Below are 15,776 nucleotides of genomic sequence, written 5' to 3'. Positions count from 1 at the left end.
TAATATACAGTGTATATATATACTGTATATATACTGTATTATATCCTCTATATTGAAAATCAGAGATTACCTGTATATTACAGATTATATTTATAAATACAGAATATATAAATAAATAATAATTTTTTGTTGAAAATTTAATATATATTTTTGTTTGAATAATAGTGTAGAATAATTTTTATAGATTACAGTATATACAGAATATTTATGTTTAAATTTTAAAACAACTGTTAAATATATATATAAAAAATTAATTTAATAAACCAGTAGTTATAAAAAAAATAGTTTATTATAATAATAATTAAAGTTAAATATATAAAATAATAATAAAATAAACATACATTCAATCAGTTAGTTAAGTGTATATGATAAAATTTTTTAATAATAATACTGTAATTTATATTTTTATGATTTTTTTACAAAAAAAAATGCTATCAATATAGATATGACAACACTAAAAATTTTGTCATTAACTCATTACCATTTATAATTTTATTAGTATCAAACATAATTATTATCATTGTAAATTATTTAATTATAAATACAAATTATAGTTATAAATATGACAATGGAGATTACAATGCATATAACAATTAGATAATATATATAAAAATTTGGTTTATAGATGAAAACTTACAAATTGTGTGGATGAACACAACAACAACAACAACAAATTTTACAGTATATTTTATTATTAGTAAATTTAATTAAACAATTTTTTTTTATTATAAAAATAACAAATCTAATTATTAATTAACCAAAATCATAGCCCAGCCCACCCCTACCCCCACTGAATGTTGTTATAACTGTGCTTTTTTGGGTTTACGTTTGGGGGCAGCAATAAATCCCTGACTACTGAAACCATAGATCGATGCCGGCTTTGATTTGTTGCCACTATTGAAATATTTTGAACTATTTTTTTTATTATAACCACTAATGGTTCCGCCGTACGGAGTCGTTGTTGTCGGTGAAAATGATGTCCTTTTAATAGATCTTGGATTCCTATTCCATGGATTAAATCGTTTGCTACCATAAGTGGTGGCTGTCGTGTTAGGCCTGTCATCCAAACCGCTAATATCCAGAGCGTCATAGTTATTGATACCGCCAGTGCCAGCAGTGGTGGTGGTAGTGGTGCTGGACTTGCGTTTGCACATCAAAAACGTCAATCTCTTGCCACCAGTCAACAGTTCGCTGGCCTTTTCGCCAAGTTTTAGATAACTGTGCGCAACGAATATGCCTCTCGGATGCGACACAACAGTATCTTCGGCGATATACTTCATAAATATCATATTCTTCAGCAGCCGTTCTCTATCCGTATAATTAAATTGCTTGCCTTTCGTAAACATCGGTAACGATCGATATTTTGTTTCCAATTTGTCGCCGCCATTGAATATCTGCAAAATCTTTGTCAAACTAATATTTTCTTTGCGTTGTCGACCAAACTGGCCGACCAATGTCTGCAACGATCGCAATATGGCCACTGCTTCGTCGGTAACATCTATCTGGTTGTACTGATCTTTGGACAAACAGTTATCGCAAATGGTTCGGATATTTTTCGTACAATTTTCGGCATTGAATACTTCGCCAAAATAGCGCAACAATTGTGTTCGGCGACATTCGGCCCGATTCTGGCAATAGTGTTCAGTCATATAGAGATACGATAGAAATATTTGAAGTATAGGTTTCGATGTGGTTGTCTTTGTCATCAATTGTTTCCAACGTTGAACATCCGAACCATTAAAATAGAGTATACAATGCGAAGTGAGTCCATCCCTACCCGCGCGACCCACTTCCTGATAGTAGCCTTCAATCGACTTCGGCATCGAATAATGAATAACGAAACGGACGTCCGCTTTATCGATACCCATACCGAACGCAATGGTAGCACAGATGACATTATGTTTGTTTATAATCCAATTTTCTTGTATACGTTTGCGATCGCTATCGCTAAGACCCGCGTGATATGACACCACTTTAATGCCATCGCTCGACAATTTAAGCGATAAATCGTCGCAATCTTTGCGCGACAAACAATAAATAATACCACTTTGTCTGTTAAAGTCTGTCTGAATCATCAGCGAAATCTCGTCGTACGAATTCTTGTTTTTGGTCCGAACTTCGAACTTAAGATTCGGTCGATTGAATGACTGCATAAACCATTTGGTCGACGGCTTATCAATACCTAATTGGGCGACGATATCGAGTCGCACTTTTTGTGTAGCCGTCGCTGTTAAGGCCATTATGGGTACCGACGGGAACTGTTGACGCAATACTTGTAGTTTTTTATAATCGGGCCTAAAATCGTGTCCCCATTGGCTAACACAGTGGGCCTCGTCGATGACAAATCTGGCCAATAGTTGGCGCGACGACAGATCACTCAAGACAGACATCAGTGCATTGCTCGCCGATATCTTCTCGGGTGTTACGAAAAGCAGTTTAATTGTTGGCGCTTTGGATCTGAGATCACCATAAATGGCCATAACTTCGCTGGACTCTACATCACTTGACAATGACTTAGCCAAACCATCCTTTTTGTCGTTGATCTTCTTTACCTGATCGACAATCAACGACTTCAATGGCGAAACAACAATTGTTACGCCATCGCTGAGCACTGCGGGCAACTGATAGCATAGACTTTTGCCGGCACCGGTCGGCATCAAAATCATACAATCCATTCCTAGTAGTGCTGCGTTGATGGCTTCCATTTGATTGATTCGGTAACTTTGTAGACCAAAAAATGTCCTAAACTTTCTCTCCATTTTCATCGAGTGGGCAAAATTTGTTCGTTTCAGATACTGATCGCTGCCATCATTACGATAGACACCGACAAACTTACCGCCAGTAGTTGTTTGACTACTAGTACTGCCGCCGCCGCAGCGGCCATCACCGTCGGTAGTACCAGTCACGTGCTCATTCTCATCAACTGTCTTATTGAGATCTATATGATCAACGCTTTTGTTAAAATCATATTCTTTAGGGCCACTAAAACCAGTTTCCACTTTGTCCTCTTCAACGACACTGTCATTAAAGTCACTGATCACACGTATATCATCACTATTGTCATTGTTGTTGTAGACATATGATTCATAACTGTCATTATCATCTATAATAATTGAACAATCGTTATTATAAGCTGGAGATGATGTCGACTGATACCGGTTACCGTTGGCAAAGACAACAGGACTGTCATCATCGCATAAGTCGACAACAATATCTGTATTGTTTTTGTTGATAGTGTTAGTCATCATTGAATTTATATCTAGACTATCGATATGTACATCAAAGTCGTCGTCAAATGGATCGGAAAAATCGTTTACTACTACTTCATCTACATTGTTATCGGCAGTGTCAGTGTTGGCAGTGCCACTATCATCGGGCGAAAGACTAGCAAACCGTTGACCAACAGTCGAAACAGGTGTTTGCGGATAGTATGAGGCAGTGGTTGTGGTGGCAGTACTCTTCTGTGATGACCTAATGTCACAATCGATGATACGATTGACTAATTGCGATCTCTTATCAAGAAGTTGACTTAAATCATCCATTTGTGACACATTTGTTGTTGACTTATGACTGTTGATGAACTCGGATAACGAATCGCATATCTGTGACATCACCTGATAATTGGTTTCTTTGAGTTGGTCCCTGTCATCCATATCTTCATCAGTCAAACTATTGATCACACCATTAGCTGATACGCTGATATGATTGTCATTGTCGTTGTCGTCATCAATGAATATTGTCTGTCGTTGTCTTTTGCGTTTGAAAATTGGCGACAACTCTGGCGATGATGATTGTCGGCTATTGTAGTTGTCGTTAGTCGTCGTAGAGAAACCATTGGTTGCCGATGACTGTGGCCACTCATCATTATCACCGCTGTGGCGCTTATTGGTGTTGTTGTTGTTGTTGTTGTGATGGACTACAAGAGGTGTTGATGTGATCGATGATGTGTTGGTCGTGACTGCAGCAGTCGTTGATGAATAAGTAGAATAATTAGAGGAAGAATTGATGGTACGATTCTTGACATCCTTGACATCATCCTTGAGATTGGCGTCCAATTGTTTGAGCCGATTGGCCACTGGATCGCAAGCGGCGGCCGCCAACGAGTCCCGATAGTTTTGTTGTTGATTTTTAGAAAAATCGGTCAACTTTGACCACAAATTGTTTTGCGGTATTTTCATTGCGCGGTCACTAGATTTTGGTCAATCAATCAATCAGTCAATCAATATGTGTGAAGACATTATGACCACATGTTTTAATCGGTTAAACGCATTGTTTTTGAATTGATTTCATTCATTGATTTATAATTTCATTCAATATATATATAAAAAATATCACAAATTTTTTGGCGCTATTTGTCTCCTAAACACTATTGAGTATTGACTACGACTACAGTACTATTGTATGTATTAAATATTGTCTCACTTTGTGCTAAACCAAAACCAAAACAATAGCAGAAGCACACCACAAGTACATAGATTATCATAGATTACACTTACATATATATATACATACAATATAGCTTAGTGTGTATAATAACTATGCCGTGACTCCGCCCCTCCCCCTAAGCATTAGACTTTATAATATTGCGCGCATACTATATATATATACAGTACTACTGTACTGTTATATTGAAATTATTGTTTTGGTTTAGCACAAAGTGAGACATATTGACGTATGAATTGCATAGCAATTATTGTTGTCAACAATACATATGTTTTAATATAGCGAGACATCTGATGACATGTTTTTGAATAATAATAATAAATAAACAAAAATTGTTTTTTTTTTAAACTTTTAGTCAGATTTAAAGTTTTATTTCATTTTTTTTTTTTTAATTATTAAATGACTAATCAATTGACTAAATAATCAGTAATTTATTTTTAATTAATTAATTAATATTATTATTTTTTTTTGTGGTGATTAACTGATCCGATTTTGATTGCATGAAGAAAATACCGGTGTTGTTGTTGAAGACAGACATCTTGTCCGCCGACTTGTGTACCAATCAGTTGCCGCCGCCGATGACTACTACTACTGGCCGCCAGTCATCGGAAGCCACAAATCAATTGACGCTTGAATTGCACGACCAGTTTATGAACAAAGACATGGATGACGACAACAAATGTCATATCAAAAAATCTTCGTCCACTTCTCCATCTATCACCTCATCACCATCGATGATGACATCAACACCTGTTATCATCTATCACGACGACAATAACAATAACCATTGGAGTGATGCCACCGCCGATGATGAGTGGTCACAGTCATCACCAACGATGATGAACACATGTGTCAAAGATTTGTCATCGATGACGGCTATCCGTATGGATAGTGTCCACGAAGTCGACGAATCGTTTGGCGACAACTCTGCCGACGATAATGACTTCGAAGAGTTTGTCAATTCAGTAGATTTTAATACACTGATAATGTCACAAACAACGACCACCATTAACAGTGACTACTGTGGATCAAGTGATGACAATTCAAGTGATAGCAATACAAACGATGGCAATACTAGTGATGATAATGCATATGATGTACTATTGATCAGAGATGATACAGACTTTGATGACATGATCGATGAAGAAGTAGAAGAAAGCAGCTATGGTTTTGTTGGCAATACTAGTAGTGCTGCTATTGATAGCAATAATGTTATTGAATATGATTTCAACAAAACAGCGGAACAAAACCCTAACGAAAAGACTGGTAATAATATCGACACTGAAAGCGATGCAAAGTTTGTCGGTGTGTTTCGCAATGATGGCAACGATCCGTATCTTAAGTCGACTAACTTTGCCCACTCGTCGTTAATAGACAATGAATTGAGAAACTTCTTCGGTGTTCATGGCTACCGAACCAATCAACGGGAGGCCATCAACGCAGCACTACTCGGAATGGATTGTCTGATTTTGATGCCGACCGGTGCCGGCAAAAGTCTATGCTATCAGTTGCCGGCTTTGATCAGTCCAGGCGTTACAATTATTGTGTCGCCATTGAAGTCGTTAATCATGGATCAGGTAAATAAAATCAACGACAAAAAACCGGGTTTAGCTAAAGCAATGTCAACCGATATCGATCCCGAAGAAATACGACTCACTTGTAATGATCTCATGAGTAAAGAACCGATAGTCAAACTGCTTTTCGTAACGCCCGAGAAGTTGGCGAAAAACTATGAGCTGATGGCCATTGTTAGAGATCTGGCGTCGCGTCAACTAATCGCCCGATTTGTCATCGACGAGGCCCACTGTGTCAGCCAATGGGGACACGATTTTAGACCCGATTATAAAAAACTACAAATATTTCGTCAACAGTTCCCGTCGGTACCGATAATGGCCTTAACAGCGACGGCCACACAGAAAGTGCGACTCGATATTGTCGCACAATTAGGTATTGACAACTCGTCGACCAAATGGTTTATGCAGTCATTCAATCGACCGAATCTTAAGTTCGAGGTCCGTATGAAAGGGTTTAACTCTTACAACGATATTCTACGTATGCTTCGGACTAACTTCGCCCGACAAAGTGGTATCATATACTGTTTGGCCCGTAAAGAGTGCGACCAATTGGCCAAACGTCTGGCTAGGGATGGCATCAAAGCAGTCGCCTATCACGCGGGTCTCAAAGATCCCGAACGCAAACGTATACAAAACGATTGGCTGATAAATAACTATTATGTCATCTGTGCTACCATTGCGTTCGGTATGGGTATCGATAAACCAGACGTCCGTTTTATTATACATAATACGATATCAAAATCAATTGAACACTACTATCAAGAAGTTGGCCGAGCCGGCAGAGATGGCAAGTTATCCAATTGTATTATGTATTACAACTTTGACGATGTTGAACGCTGGAAACAATTGATTGGATCCGATCGGAAAAAGTCCATCGAAGTATTGAGAGTATTGATGGAATACGTGGATCTGGTTAAACATTATTGTCTTAATCAGGCCGAGTGTCGAAGGGTTCAATTGTTACGCTATTTTGGCGAACAATTTTCACCAGAAGATTGTGGCAAAACTATCGGTGATTCAATCTGTGATAACTGTTTGTCTGTCGATAAATACACTGATCGGGACATTACCGACCAAGTGGTAGCCATATTGCGATCGTTGCAAACGTTAGTCGGGCTGTTTGGTCAACAGCGCAAAGTGGATATCGAATTAAAAAAATTGATACTCATATTCGGCGGCTCAGCCGACAAAGTGCCGGCAAAATACTGGTCACTGCCGATGTTTTCAATAGGCCAACAGTTTAGTAAAACGGACAGCGAACGGCTGTTTGCCAATTTGGTTAGCCGAAAGTTTATCGGCGAAGACACTGTTATTTTGTCGCCGAAATCGATATTTGTTGCGCACAGTTATCTTCGATTGGGCGAAAAAGCCGACGAACTGTTGACCGGTGGCCAGCGATTCATGTTTTTGGTCTACAATGCCGGCAACAATGATAGTCCGTTCGATGGTAACCAATGGTGGCATAAAACTAGAAAACGGATGAACCCCTGGAATACAATTCCTCAACAATTTATGAAAAAGTTTTTTATGTCCTCTGAATGTGATTGCAATGGAAATACTTTTAGCGAAACAGTTAATAATATTATTAATAATAATAATGTTATCATAAATAATAATATTATTGTTAACAATATTATTATTACCGATAAAATAATAATTCTGTGCCTAAACTAAAGCCAGAAAAAATACAGTTATAGTCGTCTATTAAGTTAATTATCGTGTAATTACCGCTAAAATATTAGATATTCATTACTTAATTAAATTGTTAAATATAAATGTTATTGAATTATAATATAAATATCAGATTTATATTTTTGTTTTGCCAATTGTTATACAGATATATACTTTATAATATATATATATTTAAAATATGATATGATTGATTAATGTAATTTATTTATATATTCAATATTAAAATAAAAAAATATATTTATATATTCAATATTAAAATTTTAAAAAAATATATATTTATATATTCAATATTAAAATAAAAAAAATATATTTATATATATACTGTCTATTATTATCGGAAAAATAATAAATTCAAATATTTTATTTTGTATAAATAATTTTCTAATATTTTATTTATTATTTTTATAAACAATGAATTTATAATAAATGATTTTTAACTATGCGTTGGGTAGGGGGGGGGGTTGAGTTGAGACAACAACAAAAAATATAAAAAAAATAATAGATTTAACAATAATAGAATTAATCGATGAATTAATTAATTTTTGATACAATTTTAAATACTATACAATTTGTTAATAGTGTTTAGTTATAAGCAATTATTTAGTTTTTTTAAATAATTATTAAATACTGTATATAATATTTATGATCACTTTATTAATTATAAATTAATTAGTTTACTTATTATTATAATAATAAATTATAATTTATATAATCATACTAATCAAGTTTTTTTTAATTTTAATCATATAATTAATTACTTAATAATTAAAAATATTTTATTGATTATTACTTTTCATTGTCAGCATTTATCAGCATTTTGTTCGTAATTGTTTTTTTACAAACAAACAATCAATCAATCAATCAGTCAATAAATTGTTAATTAATTTATTTTTTCTATAATCATACCATTAGTAGTAATAATATTTTTTTAAATGATTTTTTTGTGCTAATCATCGATGAATGTGTGAATACTAAACATTTGAATATCATTTGAAACCCGATCTTTGAGTTCAAGGTTTTGTTGATCTTTTTGATGAGAAAACAGACCCAAAAAAATTAATAATAAAATTAATTTTTCTCTTAATTAATCGATTTATTATTATTATTATTATTTTTACATATATATATATCGTTTTTTTTAAATACAATAATTGTCATCTACATAAATAATTCAATAATAATAATAATAATCATAAAAAAAACAAACAAACAAATTAAACAAACAAAATTACTTACAAACAATATATGAAATATATGGATGAAAACAATTTGATTGATTTGATAGATAGATAAATATTTACAATATTATAATAATAAATGATATTTTGTTTGTTATTAATGTGTCTTTTTGTTGTTGTTGTTGTTGAGGAACAAAATATTATTTTATTAACACATTTTATATATATGTGTGTATGTGATGTAAATTTTTTTTGTTAGTTATATTTATTTTAGTCTAAATTTGTATTATTATTATTATTTTTGTTTAATTTAATTTAATAATTTCGTTTCGTTTTAATAAGTGCTACCAAAGATTGTGTAGATGAAGGTTACGGCTCAGCACCGATCGGACGTCCGTTGTGAACCTTAATGCGTCCAAAACGGGTAATAAATTGAGTAATGCTGTGTCGCGCGGGTCCGAAAACCACGACTTGATTGGTATTGCATTGTCTAATAAGTAATTAATAAAATTAGTTAATTAAAAAATATATTTATATTATTATTTAAAAAAATACTATACCAGGGTATTGCCTATAAGCACCGGGACTATTGTCTAATATGAAAACACTGGCTAAATCTTGCGATATAGCAGTCAAATCTTTGGTATAACTGCCGTAATCTAGTGTACAGTGCTGTCTAAAGTATCTACGCTTTAAAATGCCTTTATTATTGTCCAATTTGTCGGCAACCGCTGCACCGTATATCTCCATACTGGCGGTAAATACTACTAATTCATACCATTGGCTAACCTATAAAGAGATTGAGTATCAATCAAATCAATACAAAATTAGGATTTGTTTTAAATTTTGGTCATAAAAATCAATTGATCCAAACAAACAAAAAATACGCACAACATTAAGAAAATAGTCGACATGCGGTCTCTTGTGGACAAAAAACCTGACGGGATGTCTATCTATTGTCACTTTGAGCACAAAATCGGGTGGCGTTCCCGGTTTGACCATCTGTCTGATGACTCCGTCGTGATGAGAGTGTATAAGCGTCTCGTCTAAGTCCAGTACAAGTACTTTGCGTCTAACTAAACCTATTTATTTTTTTGAAAATTATTATTATAGATAATAATAATACAAAAATAGTATTAAATAAATAAATTTAAAAAAAAATTAAACAATTGAGATATGATTTAGTGATTCAATCAATTACTGAGTCTGTGTTTCGATAGCGGAGACAAAGGCATGATATGGTATTTGACGGTTTGGTGTTGTATTACCTGAAAAAAAAAAACAAATGACAATAACATTAAACACATCCAATAATTTAATTAATTAATTAATTAATTAATAAACAAACAAACAAAAGTTTTTCTTATTATTATCAATATTATGTGAAACCAATTGCTATTTCATTATATTATTCAAACACTACTACAACTATACTGTACTTAAACTACTAAACTGATAACAAACAACAAAAAAACACATTTAGATATCATATAAGTTATAACCAGTTATTTTTAAAAAAAAATAAAATAAAAGAGATTATTATGGGATCAACTGATAAACAAAGTGATAAATTTTTTTGCATTAAATACAAAAAGAGTTTCCGCTGATCTTAATGTACTCATCAATGGTTTCACACACAATACAAGAGATAGAGAGAGACAGAAAACAACAACAACCAAGAAATCAATGGATTTCTTGGTTGTGTCTCAACTCATGTCTGAACGGATCAATCAATAGGTGACTATTATTTTTTTTAAAAATATATATATATATAAGACATACAGTGCGGACTTGTTTCTTGAGTACATAACAGATGAACGTCCAGATCTTGGAGGCGAAGACCAAAACGGCGCGTAAACCCATTTGCAACTGTTTCAACATTTGGACAGACCGTTGACGACCACCGGTTGGTTAGTCCACACTGTCGTTCACTCTCTTGTTGTCTCTCAGCGGACCACCCAATCAATACCACTTCTTCTTCTTCTTCTACTTCAACAAACTCTTTGTGGTCGTCGTCCGCAACAACAAACCTCTGGCGCGCGCGTGAGTCCACTCGTCACATAAAACGCGTGGACACACACACACAAAATCTTCGGCAAAGAGACAGAGAGGAGACGAGTTGAAGGTTTAATTTATTTAATTAAATATTAATTAATTTATTTATTATTATTAATAATTATACAAACAATTAATAAATATATAAATAAATAAAATCTACTTAAAAAATAACACAACAAACAAACAAAAAATAATTTTTTATTATTTTATTTTATTATAATATACAGTATATTTCAAACACACAATTGATTGCAATATCATATTTAACAGCCATTTATCTGTGAAACACTTGCGCTACACATGTGGCGCCACTTTTACATATAGTTATACATAAACTGTGTTACTGTGTGTATGTGTATGTGTATGTGTATGTGTATGTGTATGTGTATGTGTATGTGTATGTGTATGTGTATGTGTATGTGTATGTGTATGTGTATGTGTATGTGTATGTGTATGTGTATGTGTATGTGTATGTGTATGTGTATGTGTATGTGTATGTGTATGTGTATGTGTATGTGTATGTGTATGTGTATGTGTATGTGTATGTGTATGTGTATGTGTATGTGTATGTGTATGTGTATGTGTATGTGTATGTGTATGTGTATGTGTATGTGTATGTGTATGTGTATGTGTATGTGTATGTGTATGTGTATGTGTATGTGTATGTGTGTATACACATGTATATAGAAACATAAATGTGTATTAAATATACATATATAGAGGGATCTGTTTGGGAGCATAAAATGTAACGATATATGTGTATGTGTGAACACTGATTAAATGTGTGGATTGATATTATTATTAATAATAATAGACGTGTGTTTTGTAATACCCGACTTACACGGGATTATAAAAATACTGTACTGTTATACTGTATAATAATATACTGTAAAATACTGTATGATATTATTATACATATGTTGAATAATACACTACAGTGTATATGATATTAATGTGTTTCGTGTCTAGTGTTATGTTATACAGTAGTAACTGTACTCAAAATTTATTGATAAACACTATATTGCATTAGTACTGTACATATATATTCAAAAAAAAAAAATTAATAAATAAAAATAAAAACCCATTGAAACCCAAACCCGAAACCAATACATAACATAACAATACATTGACATTGCATTACAACTGCACTGTTATATTGCAATACTATTACATATAATATTTTACTATTATTTGTTGTGTTTTTTTCTACTATAGTATTATTATTATTATTATTATTATTATTATTATTAACTTATAAACTGTAATACTCTGTAATAAACTGTTTTGTTATAACAATAATATGTTTAGTGTTTTGAACGCATGATTCAGACAAAAAAAACAACAGAAGAAAAACTTGCCGTTTGTTTTGGTGACTGAAGAAGTTGAAGAAGAAGAAGAAGAAGGAAAAGATGAGCGCCGCAGCTGCCAAACAGTCAATTGACCGCCAAATAGTGGTCACCGCTGTTGCCGTCGCTCCCGAACTGGACGATCCGATTTTGCCGCTCAATTCGGCTATCATTCAGCGGATCCGCAAAAGTATTAGCGGATCAAATAATAATAATAATAATCAGCAACCAATAGATACCAAAGATAAATCCACTGATGATATACATCAGCCGCTACCACCTCCGCCACCCGTCAGTGGCGACCGATTATTATTGGCCAATGTTTTGCAAAACTCAATGAAACAAAAGTTGGCCGTAGTTTTGAAACAAGAGTCAGACTCAAACTCGGCTGTCGTCGACGATACTGATGATGATGATGACGACGACGACGACGACGACGACGATACTGATGATGACGATGTCGACAATGACGAAGATGTCGATGAAGACAACCATCAAATCAACGGCCAACAAGTCATTGACGTAACACTAGTGTCGCAAAAGTGGACACAACTTGACTCCGATTATCAGCGGCTGACAAAAAGTGTTGTCAAACGAAACGCCAAAAAGACTACACCGACGGCTTGTGTTTCAATGGACAGTAATCTTTGGAAACGATTTGACAAACAGATGGTTCAGATGCGCAACTTGTTTGCCGATATTATTGACCGAAGAAGAATAAAAAGTAGTAGAAGAAGAAGAACAAGAAAAAACAGTGACCACCAGTTGACCGACGGTATGACTACTACGACAACGACGACTACTGAACTAACGGCTAAACATTGCAAACGACTCAAACAATACAAGAATTAACTCAATTAAGACAACAACAAAAAATTTTTTAACTAATTATAAGTAATTGAAGAAAAATTAAAATTTTTATTATTATTATATTTCTATATTTATAGTATATATCGATATATTTGATATGATATATATATATTTGATTGTATTATATTTTTTTATTAACATATATTTTTAGATTGTTTTTTTTAAAAAAAATCCAGTTATTGTTTTTAATATTTTCATTATAACTATTCATTGATTCATTTTTTTTTATATTGAAAACAACGAAAAAAGTATTTTATTATTATATTATATATAGAAAAATAATTATTTTTATTATATATATATATATATTAATACATATAAATTTATATACAGTATATATATATATATATATAATAAAATATATTCTCATTAAAAAAATATTTTATATATAAATGTTATATTATTAGATATTTTTGCGACAATTTATACAATATTTTTTGTTTTGTTTTAACAAACTAATAGCTTATATAGTATACGGCTTAACATTTTTTTTATATGTGTGAAAAATAAAATGTATATTTAATTATTTATCAGTTGACTATTATGTTTTTTTTTATTTGTTATGTATTCCTTTATTAAAATATATAACTATATGGTTATATGATTTTTCATATAAACTAGGTAATTTATTTTTTTATTAAAAATAATAATAATGAAGTCGTAAATTAAAGTTACGGTAATGTAAGTACTGATGTATAAAGAAATAGTATTTTTTTATATAAAGTCATTATTTTTAAGATAATAATAATAATAATATAGCTATAATAAAATGTAATTTATTTTAGTAATAACTAAATATTTGTAAATTTAAAATAATGGTTTTTTATTTATAAATTTAACATTATCATTATATAGTACCTGGATAATAATAATAATAATAAGCATGATAACCGTAAAACTTAAAATAATAATATATTTATTACAATAATAATAAATATTAATAAATTTTATTTTATTTTTTTTACTTTTTTTGATAATATTATACAATAATTAGTTTTTTTCTAGTGTAAGATCATTTAAGTTAAACTATTATTATTATTATTACTATTATTATTATTAAAAATTACATTAAAATAAGTAGTAAAAAATACAATAATTATATAAATTTAGTAAAAAATAAATTTTATTGATTTTTTTTCAAAAATAACTACAATAGTAATATCGTTTTTTTTAAACAACTATAGAGTTTATCGTTACACACAATAAGGTATTAATACAATACATATTAAATATATTATCAATAATACTGTGTTATAATTATACTGTAATAATAATACTATAATAATGTTGACTAAAAAATATTATATATATATATATATATATTTATTATTAGTATTATTATTTAGACACTGAAATGTCTTATATATATATACAGTACACACACACTAAATGATAATCAATTGAGAAAATTGAATCATTATATATATATATTTTGGTAATATTGGCTTAATTTAACAACATTATCAATAACAATAATAATAATAATAACAACAACAACAATAGTTAACTAAATAAAAAATGTGTTATGTATGTGATGTCAAAATATATCAATAATATATTTGAAACAATTTTATTTTGTGATGTATTTTCTATATATATATATTGTATATAAGTATCATATAAATGTTATATATTTTGTATATATTATTATGAAAAACAAATTTGTTGTAAATTATATTTACTTATACACAGAACTTTACTTTTTTAATATACTTTTTTTATATACTTTTTTTAGAGTTATGTATTAATAAATGTAATACTAATAATAAAAGTTTAAAAAAAAATTATTTTGGTGATACTTTAATAATAATGATTTTTGTGTTGGAAAAAGTTATTTTTTAAAAAAAAGTTATTTAAAATTTAAACATAAAATTTGTTGGGATTTTTGTTTAAGCATTAAGAGAAAGATAAAGAACGAGAGAGAGAGAGAGAGAGAGAGAGAGAGAGAGAGAGAGAGAAGAACGAGAGAGAGAGAGAGAGATTTAAATATATATTTATTTATAATTTAAATAATATCATAAATATAAAGCCCATTATAGACATCGTATTTCTTATATGATGTTGAAGTCATTGCTTCCTAAGGGATCGTTGTTTGAAATTTGGCCGAAACTCATAAATATAGTTATGAAAGGATTTGGATGTTATGCTGACTGTCGTAAACACCAGCAACAGCTCAACCACTCTATGATTATAATATACATTATATATATATATTAAAAAAAATATAACTATTGGTTAATATCTTATATATAAATTTTATATTACTATTGATGTCCACTGATATATACAGTATAAATATATATATATATATATATATATTGTTGTATTTATTACTGGTATATCAGTGATTGACTAATAATTTTATTATCACTACATCAACCCTAAACATGTGTGTGAGGGATATAAATGTAATATCAAATAAGTTAAGACAACTATCATATATAAATTATTAATAATATAACAGTAATACTTGTATTAAATTTATTTATTATTATTATTTGAACATTATAGTTCAATAATATTATTTTAGATAATATTTAATATATTAATATATATATATGTTTAGAAAGTTTCTATACTGTATTAAATGGTATTAAATATAGTTAAAAACAAAA

General features: G+C 30.8%; 4 protein-coding genes across 4 annotated transcripts; 2 read left to right on the top strand and 2 right to left on the bottom strand.

Annotated features, from left to right (window-relative positions):
- Positions 1-791: 791 nt before the first annotated feature.
- Positions 792-4,365, bottom strand: LOC128958832 (recQ-like DNA helicase Blm). The gene is made up of 2 exons (XM_054304771.1): positions 3,164-4,365; positions 792-3,103 (listed from the first exon to the last, which is right to left on the bottom strand). The coding sequence occupies exons 1-2, from the start codon at positions 4,176-4,178 to the stop codon at positions 801-803; spliced, it is 3,318 nt and encodes a 1,105-aa protein (XP_054160746.1). The 5' UTR covers positions 4,179-4,365; the 3' UTR covers positions 792-800.
- A 455-nt stretch (positions 4,366-4,820) lies between these two features.
- On the top strand, positions 4,821-7,598 carry LOC128957435 (uncharacterized; the record flags this gene model as incomplete). The annotated part of the gene is made up of 1 exon (XM_054303193.1): positions 4,821-7,598. A coding segment is annotated over exon 1 (2,655 nt), but the record flags the coding sequence as incomplete, so codon positions are not given.
- Positions 7,599-9,154: 1,556 nt separating this feature from the next.
- On the bottom strand, positions 9,155-10,999 carry LOC128958955 (CTD nuclear envelope phosphatase 1-like). The gene is made up of 5 exons (XM_054304924.1): positions 10,670-10,999; positions 10,089-10,155; positions 9,779-9,969; positions 9,448-9,676; positions 9,155-9,377 (listed from the first exon to the last, which is right to left on the bottom strand). Exons 1-5 carry the CDS (start codon positions 10,766-10,768, stop codon positions 9,232-9,234), a joined length of 732 nt encoding a protein of 243 aa, XP_054160899.1. The 5' UTR covers positions 10,769-10,999; the 3' UTR covers positions 9,155-9,231.
- On the top strand, positions 10,952-13,150 carry LOC128958954 (uncharacterized). The gene is made up of 2 exons (XM_054304923.1): positions 10,952-11,012; positions 12,254-13,150. The coding sequence occupies exon 2, from the start codon at positions 12,355-12,357 to the stop codon at positions 13,141-13,143; it is 789 nt and encodes a 262-aa protein (XP_054160898.1). The 5' UTR covers positions 10,952-11,012; positions 12,254-12,354; the 3' UTR covers positions 13,144-13,150.
- Positions 13,151-15,776: the final 2,626 nt, after the last annotated feature.

The sequence above is a fragment of the Oppia nitens genome, unplaced genomic scaffold, assembly GCF_028296485.1.
Source record: "Oppia nitens isolate AA-2021 unplaced genomic scaffold, nextdenovo-longstitch-racon4-pilon3 scaffold3_pilon_pilon_pilon, whole genome shotgun sequence".
NCBI lineage: Eukaryota > Metazoa > Arthropoda > Arachnida > Sarcoptiformes > Oppiidae > Oppia > Oppia nitens.
Note: the sequence above shows the minus strand (reverse complement) of the source record. Positions and strands in the feature narration are given on the sequence as shown.

Excerpts from the sequence above, each read along its gene's own strand:
- LOC128958955 (XM_054304924.1), bottom strand. The coding sequence starts at position 10,768 with ATGTTGAAACAGTTGCAAATGGGTTTACGCGCCGTTTTGGTCTTCGCC. Across the intron at positions 10,156-10,669 it reads TCAAGAAACAAGTCCGCACT|GTAATACAACACCAAACCGT; the intron begins GTATGTCTTATA and ends TTTTTTTTTCAG. Across the intron at positions 9,378-9,447 it reads TGCTTATAGGCAATACCCTG|ACAATGCAATACCAATCAAG; the intron begins GTATAGTATTTT and ends ATTACTTATTAG.
- LOC128958954 (XM_054304923.1), top strand. The coding sequence starts at position 12,355 with ATGAGCGCCGCAGCTGCCAAACAGTCAATTGACCGCCAAATAGTGGTC.
- LOC128958832 (XM_054304771.1), bottom strand. The coding sequence starts at position 4,178 with ATGAAAATACCGCAAAACAATTTGTGGTCAAAGTTGACCGATTTTTCT. Across the intron at positions 3,104-3,163 it reads TCCTGTTGTCTTTGCCAACG|ATGATAATGACAGTTATGAA; the intron begins GTAACCGGTATC and ends CAATTATTATAG.